We start from the raw sequence: 11463 nt of genomic DNA, 5'->3' as shown, positions 1-11463 counted from the left end.
CAGCAAAGTCAGAGTCCTCATCAGCAGTGCTTTGTGTTTGGTCAATTTTACCATCCACATTTTCTCCTAGGTTCCTGGAGATTTGAAATGGCAACCTGAGCTTTGAGCTCTGGTATAAATGAAAGCAGAGAGGATGACTGTGGGGGATGGCAGCATGCAGGGTACAGGGATTAACAGTGGGCAGGTGGTCTTTGCACAGCTCTAATTTGGAGATGGTGGGGTATAAATTAGAAAGCTATGTGTGGTGTGCTGGCTGCTGAATATTTACAAACGCTAGAGACAGCACTGACTGTAAAAATCATGAATATAGCGTCCATTTCACCACCTGTAGGTTTCTTTAGGTTGATAATAAACTTCTCTTTGGATTAACTTATAACAATAAATAGGTTGTTTAGGCCAGTTAATTATATTTTGGACAAAGGGCACAGATACCTGGTATGGAATACAATTGTGACAAACAAGTAACCACCAACAAATAAAAGGTTTGTTTAGCACACAAGAAGTGAACTTAAACTTACACAGGTCAGTTGAACAACCCTTAGTGAGGGAAGGGGCACATGGGACGTTCTCAGTAGTATTGCCATCACACTGGACATAAACAGATGACTGAGCAGAGTAGTGGACTCAAGTGACATGGCTTGGAACCACGTCGACCTTGCATGATAACTTTAAAATGATGAAATCCAAAAATTCACATGTTGACAGGCTATTGCATTTTGAAGTCTCCCCCCCAACTCAAAAATGCATTTGCTCATTCTGTGTAATGTTTGAGCTTCATCTTACTAAATCCTATGGTGCTCTAACCGCCAATTTAACTTCTGAAATGAAATGTTTAAATAACAGAAGAAGTCATTCCAATGATTGTCCAACAACTGTACTTCTTTGAGAAAAAAATATCAGATAAGTTAATTAAAGACAACAATAATTTTCGTGTCATTTGTGATTTGTGATCAGTGAGTTTATTGTTTAATAGCTCATCGCTTTTAATTCACTGAATGGCCCTTATGCCCTAAAGAGTTTAGTTACATCAAAAGCCGAATGCCCTTCTCCTAAAATGACGAAATTCCAAACTGATCATGACCATTAACCATTAAGACCAGTATAGAACGTATTGTGATCCATATGTAAGACTCTCATCTTGATATCAGTACATGACTATGTTTTATCAAGTATTCAGCATACTAATTTCAGGAAATTCATTGAAAGAATTCCACATTTTGCTGTTAATTGTCTTCCTGTGAAGCAGCCTGTGACAAGCCTGATCCCACTGAAACAGTGGCACAGGGCTTCGCTTCTATTTTGTTTCAAGGCTGCCTTCTAAGGAGCCACAAAGAGACTCAGTTGTGAATGTAGGCCAGAATCAACACACTCGCTCTTGTCAGAACACGCACTGTCCCCCACAAACACAGTTTATACTGGTCTTTTACTCTACTGTCTACCATGCTGTCTTCTTTTTAACCATCTGTCTCTGTGTCTGTATTCACAGGTCCTCGGCGCGGCTCTCAGGAGAACTTTCTGACCAATAAGCAGTGGTGAGGGAGAAGGCGAGCCAATTAGGGAGAGATGTTGGGGCAGGGCAGGCATACGGCCCTGGCTCTCGTGTCTTTACTGGTTCTATTGTTGCGTGAGGCAACACCCATCGAAGTCCCACAAGACCGTAAGTCACCTGGCAATCATCAGATCCATTTTACCTCAAAATGCTACAGCAAATGGTAATACTTTACCTTTAGATCAAAGTGTTTATTTGGTTGAATCAAAAAGGTATTTTAGTTAGTAATAAAGATGAAGCAATAAATACAGACAGTACTATTAATATAGATTCAGTAGTAATGGAACTTGTTTATATTGAATGTGTTTAGATGTCCCTCAGAATATATTGTTGGGCTTTTTAGCACCCCAAATAATCTAAATATCTTCTGTCTCTTGCTTCTCCGTGGAGCACTAGCAAGAACAGGGCATTGCTTATTTCATCATTTCTGTCTCTGGGCCTCACTTATGATTGGCTGCCTGGTTTCTAAGTGATACACAGGTCAGCCTATTGCTATAGCTTGGTAAAAACCCCTGAGATGGTCTGTGAGTGCGAAAATAACCCTAACAGATGGAAAATGAGAAAAGAAAAGATCAACTTTAGCCCCTCTTCTCTAAAACGAATAATCTTTAAGGGTGTACAGTGATATATTGGCTTCCTGACACCCAATTCTTAAGTGTTTCCTAAACATACTGTTCTTGCTTGTACAGGTGGACAATGCAAGACTGTGTATTTGTGACATCAAAACCCTCAAAGAAATGTATGCTCTCAATAGTGTTGGAGCTAGAGTGGTGATCACATCTGTCACAATTGCTTCATATCTCTGGGTAATACTGTATCACTTCAGGTTGTTGCCACACTGCAAAAAATATTAAGTTATTAAATCAATCATTAAATCAATGCAAATATTAATGTTTGATAGTAATTCTGATACAACAGGAGTCCATTCAGGAAGACACACATCCTGACTGGAATCTGCTGTTAAATAGATACTTGAGGGATTTTGAGACAAAACCATAGAGGTTTTTGCCCTCTCTTTGCTTTTTTTCTTTCTCACACACACACACAACAAAGATGAATCTTCCTTTCAGGTTATTTTGGGAAGAACATTTTAACTAAAGATGTGAAACCATAGCCTGGATGCCAGACGAACTTAGCTCCGCCCACAACATTTGAGGTAGGGAAGTTCGGTCTGGAGTCGCTCCGTTGGGGAGAAATTATGCCCGACCGGGCCAATCAGATTGTCAGGGCGGGCTTTATATGATGATGGACAGCTGATCAACGGTAACGTAATCAACCACGTCATCAAAGTGCCCTTGGGTTGAATTCGTTTTCAACAAACTTGCCTGCCGCTGGAGAGCTGTGATGTGTAGATGCTGCCATTGAGTCTGTTATAGAAGACATCGACAGCACATTCATTTTGAAAGAGGAACAGAGAACGTGGAGGCGACGCCAAAGCACTGCGCTAATCGCGCCGGCGCTTGGCTGTTCACACCGGACACTGAAGCGACGCTGAACCGCCGGGCAGCGCTAATAATATCACCCGTTGATCCAGTAGATTAAAAGCATATACTTACTTGTTGCTCCAACATTAAGCAACAGCTTCCCAACATTTGTCTTTCTTGGTGTTGTGTTTATACAACATGTTCCGAGGATCATACAACTCAATGTACTTCTCAACTTCAATTATTAATTTAATGTCATCCATGTTGAAGAACTTCGCTGTTTGCTCCGTTAAATGTCGGGTGTCGGGAGTAAATTACGTATTATCCACTCAAGCCTATGTGGAGAATACGTAGCCCCCTCTCTCTCTCTCTTTTTATCTGTATCACTGCTTGTGTGGCTGTAGTGGATGGGCAGAGGGGGACATTTAATAATGTCATTGGTCAAATTAAAACTCCAGGACAACAGACGGACTTCAAAGTATGGGATGCATATTTGATCATTTATATCATATAAAATATGTCATCAATATCGTTTAAGATCGTTTTTCAGTGTGTTTCCTGGTGCGATACACTCGCTACATGTGCAAAAAATAGACTCGATGCCGAAACGATCTCTGCACGGCGCGAGGCAGCCTTGGCGCATCGCGGCATTTCAGCCTCCGGTGTGACCCGCACAAAGTTTTAACATGGGAGTGGATGGGAGCCAGCTGTTATTTAAGGCTTGGCGCTGCGCTGAAGCGTCGCTTTGGCATCGCTTCAGCATCCGTTGCTTAACATACGTCACATACTACGTTGCTCTGATTGGTTGTAGGTCTATCCAATTGAGCGAAGAGGAATTTATTTCCTGGTTCGGTTGAAACACGCCCCATAATCACAGCCCAATGGAGCGGTCTCAGACTCACATTCTGACTAGAATTGTGAGTCTGACAACGTCAGGCTAGTGAAACCATGGAACACCTGACACATTTAATAAGGAAACAACAGTGTGTAAAATCTATAGAAACGTAACTATTTGTGTCACCTCCCACCTATCTTTCACTGTGTTTAAAATCTCTGAGGCACTTTAATCAAAAAATTGATTAAAATGTGCAATTATAAAATGATGCACTGACACCTTTGGATTAAAGTATTTTAAATCCCATAATACAATTGTAGAATCGGAAAAAAATAACTGATTTTCCACAAGCAAAATGGTGCTCTTGAATGTGCAAAGATTTTGTTTCTCACCTCAGAATAAATCCTAGATAAGAAAAGTGGTGAATTTCAGAATCGCTGTAAAAACAGCATGAGTGGGTTTTGTTTAGAAATTTCTTCTTTAGAACAGTTGGATATTGAAGCCCCTTGTTAATACATTTTTTTCATTACACCATTAGTTATTTAGTGTTTTCTGAACCATGCCTCAGCTTTGCAATTTCACATTATTAGCAAAATCATGGTTTATGATATGTTCAAGACCTCAAGACTCCACCCCTCTTAGCCCTGCATCAGAAGCACTAACAAAGGCACCACATGCTCCACTGCTGATGCTTTAATTCAGTAGCGAGAAACCCCATGCCCCTCTTTTCCTTATGTCTACTTATCTACCTCACAGCAAACTGCACTATTGACCTTTATCAATTGGTGCTTTCCACATATCCTCCTCACATGCAGCTGAACATTTAAAAGGGAAGGCCTTTAGATGATGAATACAAGTTCAATTCAGTAAATAGGTCTATGTAGTTATGTAGTTAGCTCTTGAGAAAACAAAGTCCTCCTTTTGGGATATGGATGAATGTAACATACAGAGATGCGTGCGCACAGCACATACCTAATTTCAAGGCAAAAAAAAAAAGACACAAGGTCAAGCTCCTGACATAGGGTTGCTCTATAACTAGAGCCAGGAAAACTTTTAATGACTAAATAAAAATTTGCATTTTGCACTGTTGAATCTTAGGAAGGTTCTAAGTAGAGTTTCAAAATGCAAAAAGAAGAAATGGTAACAAGAGCCCAAAAGTTGTGAGCAGGCAATTTATTGAAAACAACAATTTAACTGAAGTAGGCTGTTCATCAGCTGATCAAAAGTTTAAGACCACAGCCTTTAAAAGCCAAAATCTGTGCAAAAATGTAATTTCCTGTCAAGTAATCACACTGTGAAGATCTCTTGATGGCAAAGGCAAAAAAGCTCACCATATTGATGACATATCTTATATGATATAAATGATCAAATATGCATCCCATACTTTGACGTCCATTTCTGTCGTCCTGGAGTTTTAATTTGACCAATGACATTATTAAATGTCCCCCTCTGCCCATCCACTACAGCCACACAAGCAGTGATACAGATAAAGAGAGAGAGAGAGGGGGCTACATATTCTCCACATAGGCTTGAGTGGAGAATACGTAATTTACCCCCGACACCCGACATTTAACGGAGCAAACAGCATAGTTCTTCAACATGGATGACATTAAATTAATAATTGAAGTGGAGAAGTAAAGGGAGTTGTATGATCCTCGGAACATGTTGTATAAACACAACACCAAGAAAGACAAATGTTGGGACGCTGTTGCTTAATGTTGGAGCAACAAGTAAGTATATGCTTTAATCTACTGGATCAACGGGTGATATTATTAGCGCTGCCCGGCGGTTCAGCGTCGCTTCAGTGTCCGGTGTGAACAGCCAAGCGCCAGCGCGATAGGGATTAGCGCGGTGCTTTGGCGTCACCTCAACGTTCTCTGTTCCTCTTTCAAAATGAATGCGCTGTCGATGTCTTCTAAAACAGACTCAATGGCAGCATCTACACATCTCAGCTCTCCAGCGGCAGGCATGTTTGTTGAAAACGAATTCAACCCAAGGGCACTTTGATGACGTGGTTGATTACGTTACCGTTGATCATCTGTCCATCATCGTATAAAGCCCGCCCTGACAATCTGATTGGTCCGGATGATTTCGAACCGGGCATAATTTCTCCCCAACGGAGCGACTCCAGACCGAACTTCCCGACCTCAAATGTTGTGGGCGGGGCTAAGTTCGTCTGGCATCCAGTCTAGTGGGAGACATCTTCAGACTTGAGGGTGACTATTGCTCATGTGACTTTTTTAGCATTTTTTATGTTTTTCTACCTTCTGGTCTCCTTGATGCATCAAGTCTACTATAAAAATCTTCTGCATAAGACATCAGCTGCTGCTTGAATTCTCCATTCACCCGCTTCCAGAAAACTTTCACAGCAATGGTTATTCAGTTATCAATTCAAATGGGACAAAATGACAACATGACTAAAACTTTTTTCTGACATGTATTGAGGGAACTCAGTAAACCACAGCAGACTACATTTACAATCATCCTATCATTGGTGCTGAAGAAAAAAAAAAAGCATCTGAGTCATGACCCTAACCCCATAATAAACAGTATACACAGTTTATAGCTCTTGAAAAAGTTAATATGGGGGCCTCCACATACATCCATGCATGTGAAGTTGTATACACAATAATAGTTCTATTTACCTTATATTTCTAGCTTTAATTGTCAAAGAATGAACCTGCTTGAGATTGTATGTGAGATTGTATTATTGTGTTGGATATATGATCTAAAGCATAACTTTTGTATGGTCTTTCTCTTCCTCCTTACTCATACTTTTCTGATGTGGGAACTCATTATAGGTGAGTCCTTTGTCACTGTTTCTGTGTTTCATTGTGTTGATAACACTAGTATAGATACTTAGTCACACAAGCTCTTTAACATAATGTATGTATTTAACCTGCAACAACAGTCCCCAACACATTACACTTTGTGCACCTGTCTCTTGTCTCTTTTTTGCTTTCCGTTGGACTAACAGCAAAGATCCAGCAAGACCGTAAGTGTTTCTTTTTAACATGCCACTCATTTCTCTTTCCCACCAGCTCATTGTTTAGCTCATAGCTTGTAGTGTCAACTGTGAAAAAGACAGAACGATGTTTGCTTCTTATAAATGCCCCCCCCCCCCCCCCCGTTCCATAGAGGTTAAAGACCCTCACATATACAGTACAATGCACTCATGAGCAGATCACTCTGTAGGAACACATTATTTAATAGTATGTGAGGATGCTATATAAAATATAATAATAGTTATGCAGGCTACTTTACACCTTTATTTGTGTGGTTACCATAGCAACACAAGGGCTATATTGGCATAATACACTGCTGTTTCAGATCTATATAAGATTAGCTTGAAGAGCTTCAATTACAGAGGGATTTACAGAAGTGTTCTTACAGCTCTCTCATCTCTCTGTCTGACCAGCAGGCAGCTGGCTATCTGAAGTGCTACTTATCTTGTCTTTTGTTAGCTGATCATCACCTTGAAATGAAAAATTAAAATATGTGGTATTTTCTTACTGTCAACAAATCCCATATTACTATCAAATTTAGTCAGTTATTAATCAATAATGTCGGATCCTAAATCCAGATCATTCCGGCCACTTAAACCTGGAATTCCTGGCTGTGTACGTCTCCTGTTGTGTGGGTCAACTGAACTTAATCTGCACAAAATATTGGACTTTTCATTAGTGTATTTAAGTAGGTAACTCATAAAGTCTCTGTCTAATCAAAGAAACAAAAAGTAATCTTCTGGTACTGTATTAGTCCTAATAACTTCTGTTTAGTATTGATGTTTATTGTTAAATAGGTTTGTTTAGAAGATTAAAGGGATAGTTCACTGAAAAATGAAAATTCACTCATTATCTACTCACTGCTTTGCCGATGGAGGGGTGGGTGGTGTTCAAAAATAACAAATAACAAATAACATATGTAATATTGTGAGTGTACATATGTTATTTGTTGCTGCCTCTTGGCCAGGACTCCCTCGGAAAAGAGGTTTTTAATCTCAATGGGACTTTCCTGGTTAAATAAAGGTCAAATAAAAAAACAAAAAAAAAACACTTCTGGAGTCTCATGGTAACCTTTGTTGCAGAAGAATCAAATGCAATTATTATAAGTCTTTATTACGTCTGAACATGCCTCTATACTGCCTCCATACTGCTCATGTGGTGTCATCCAAGTGTCTGCAAGCCCGGACATTCATATTTGACTCGAAACAAGGCCGTAAACTTTGTTATAAGCCTAAAAGTCCAAAAAAAGTGGCTAAGCTAGCAGACTTAGCTACAAGATGGGTTGTGTGAATTCCGTGAATGCACCTCGTAGGAAGTTATCAGTGGATATTTAGGATTAAAACATAAAATATGTAAATTACCTTGTTTTGAGTTGAACATGAATGTTGTGGCTTGCGGACACTTGGATGACAGCACACAAAGAGTGTGGAGGCATGTCATGTTTTTTCTGCTGTTTAATTTCATCTGAAAAAGGACTCACAATTGACTTAGTGGTGAGTAGATAATGAGTGAATTCTCATTTTACGGTGAACAATCCCTTTAAGGTGCAAGCAGTAGATGGTACCTATTTGTCATGGATTAGGAATGCCGACCAAACATATTCTGATTGTTGACAACCAGTTCTTGCCATCTAATGTCTCTCTATGTGGTTTTATTACTATAACGCAAAGTAATAAAAGCGAAAACAATATATCGATCTTTAAGAAAGCCGTACATAAATCACTAGCTACTAGTTTTCAATAGCTGAAATAGAATGACATGTATAGCAAAACGGTATGTGGGTGCATGGGCATGAATGTGTGTTCATTATGTATGTCTGTAACCATTTCTTTGTCTCCCTCCTCCTTCCACAGTAAAGCAACCCCCCACTATAGTCAAACAGTCAGTGAAGGACTACATTGTCGACCCAAGAGATAACATCATCATCGAGTGTGAGGCCAAGGGAAACCCAGTGCCAACGTAAGCACAAATACTAAGAGTCATATTTCCATGGTGTCAGAAGACATTACATTGATTTACATTCATTTACAAGTGACTTAATCTAGCTACTACTTGTCTACTATTATCTTAACCTAAACCATAATGGACATTAAAAAACAATTGCTGAGTGGCTAAAGGTTAGCTAAATTAAATAGTTTGACACATTTCGCAAATCTGACAGTAATTCTGAAAACATGCTGAAAAGGTCACACTAAGACTGATGTGACAAAATGAGCAAGCAAGCTAGATTCTAATCAGGGAAATGAAGCTGAGGACAAAGCAGGGAAGGCTCATGTTATGCATTCCCACTGTTTATCATTTAATCCATTCACTCAAGAGCATTGTATTTTCTCTGTCTTTATTTGTCTCCTCTGCTGCCTTTTGTCACCCTGCTCAGTCTGTTCTTGGTGTCTCTTTTCCCTCCCCACTCCTATATCTCCATTGACTCTGGTCTGTCTGTGCCAGTGTGTCTCTCTCCCACAATAGCACATTTCATCATAGCCACCCTTCCTTTTTCAGTGACCCCCTTTCCCCTAACATGAATGGTTGCTTGCCCTAAAGCTCCTTTGCTGCTCTCTAACAAACCTTTAAACTCAGAGTGACACCTGACTGCATGCCTTGTATATCCTCTGCTTGACAAGTCTGCTGTGCTTTTCAATGCCCCGCCCAGCTAATTGTTCTGCAGAAAAGGCAATGCATGGTAGCTTTATTTATATAGTACATTTCAAACATAAAGGCAATTCAAAGTGTTTTACATAGCCACACGACTCACGCACAAATTCTATGTTGGAAAACGAGCCATTTTCTCTGCAAGAATGGGCCTCTTGTGAAACCTGCTTGATGCACACACCAAACACTATTTGTGAAAAGCCAAAGTCAAAGATTAACAAATGCTTAATGAGTGGCAGTATTGGAATACGTTTTGGTTTGCTCTCTGTTTAAGATCCAAACAAATGCAATCAAATATGCATGTATGTCATCATTCAAGATGAGTATAACATAGGCCTCTGTGATGAAGATGCACGTCCCTCCATCTACGTACAGGATGTCATCTCTCACTGAGATTTATGAAGCTTATGTTCTCATTTGTATAAGCTCTGGAGTCAAGCCGAGCAATAACTTTCATTATTTTCCCAAAGCAATGATATTGTTTTGTTTGAGTTGACTAGCTGATGTCTTGTAACACATTAATCAGAAAAGCCTTCTAGGTATTTTCAGGTAACTGAACATTTTAATTTTACATTCAGTTACATTTATCTCTCTGTCTGACTGTCTGTTATAGCTGCTGCAAACGTATTCAACTCTTGCTTGTTTGTCTTTTTATGCAGTATTTTCTAATTATTTAAACCCTGCTTGTGATTATCCTGTAAAATGTCTTCTGTTTCTCTTTTTATAAGTCATGTCACTCAACTGTGAAATGTGAAATAATACCAGAGTACTACTTTTTTCTTCCAACCCACATACAATTAATGGATGCCATCACAATAGCAAAAACGAAACTTGCTGTGACGTACACTCATTCATCAGTATTCATCTGCTTCGAAATAGTCACATAATTCACACACACACATTCGGCCTCCAGTGATTACATCAGTGGGGTATGACCAGCTCAGGACAGTTGTACATTGTTCATAAGGAGACAGCCTGGCTTTACGTAAGACACACAGACACTCATACACATGGTCACCAATCCAAATACTTGTACACACACACACACACACGCACAAACACACACACACACACCTCACAATACAGCACTCAACCGCTCTCCCATGCACACATACTGGCTCTCCCATTCCTAATACAGGCATTGTCCTCCAGTAATGCACTCAGTTGACTATTCATACTCATGAAACATTCAGGGAAGGGGATCGTTCACTTATTCTCTCACAATCAGCATCTGACTACAAACACACACGAAAAAACAGCAATGGTCTCCAGTGCGTCAACAGTAGACGATTGTCTGGCTCAGTGCTGTAACTCAAAAACGCCCCAATTGACTAACTCACTTAAAAATGACAGGAAGCATCTTTTGTAAATCCACACTGCTCACTAAAAATAGAGGCGTGTTATGTAAGCATATTCAGTGTTCTTCATTAATCAGGGAGCATCACATGCAACAGGATTAAGCAACAGCACTATTACATAGAGGCTGTGCTGTTTGATAGATTTTCGTAGCAAATTCATGGCAAGAAAAGGAGTTACTCACTTTTCAGCTGTTAACAATAAGGCCATGTTAACATGATTACAGCCCACGTCTCTCTTTCCTTATTTTTCTCCTCCTAAAAAATCACCTTGGTGATTCTTCGTATGTATAAGCTAAACATCATAAATCCACGTATTTTGATACTGACTGTTTTGAAGAATGAAAAAGGATGTCTAAATAGAGTCTGATCACCAGAAAAACACCAAAAAACAAAGCGGTGCTCAGGCCCTGATTACAAGATTTGTTTCCAGGCTTTTGAGTGGGCATTATCAACTTCTGTTCCATAAATAGGAGCTAGTAAGGAATGGATCGATGATAGATGGATGGTTGGCAGGAAGGAAGGAAGTTAGGAAGGAAGGAAGGAAGGAAGTAAGGAAGGAAGGGCGTTGCAATGTATATGTCAATGCATCGCAACTTGTTTGAGTCTTTGGCCCAGACACAAACAACTAATTAGTTAATCTATC

The 11463-nt window shown here is 39.7% G+C and overlaps 1 protein-coding gene across 11 annotated transcripts in view; it reads left to right on the top strand.

Annotated features, from left to right (window-relative positions):
* The window catches only part of nfasca (neurofascin homolog (chicken) a), an 87216-nt gene that overhangs the window by 30765 nt on the left and 44988 nt on the right, over positions 1 to 11463 (top strand). For 10 of the 11 annotated variants that reach the window (XR_009924667.1, XR_009924666.1, XM_062412285.1 and 7 more), the window contains exons 3-5: positions 1487 to 1657; positions 6786 to 6803; positions 8667 to 8772. Coding sequence is in view for 9 of the 11 variants with exons in the window: in XM_062412285.1 (XP_062268269.1) it covers positions 1564 to 1657; positions 6786 to 6803; positions 8667 to 8772 (218 nt within the window). In the remaining 2 variants the exon portion in view is untranslated. The remainder of the gene's footprint in view (positions 1 to 1486; positions 1658 to 6785; positions 6804 to 8666; positions 8773 to 11463) is intronic. The other variant, XM_062412236.1, reaches the window with a different exon arrangement.

Source organism: Platichthys flesus, chromosome 2, assembly GCF_949316205.1.
Source record: "Platichthys flesus chromosome 2, fPlaFle2.1, whole genome shotgun sequence".
NCBI lineage: Eukaryota > Metazoa > Chordata > Actinopteri > Pleuronectiformes > Pleuronectidae > Platichthys > Platichthys flesus.
This window is presented reverse-complemented; position numbering and strand designations above follow the sequence as displayed.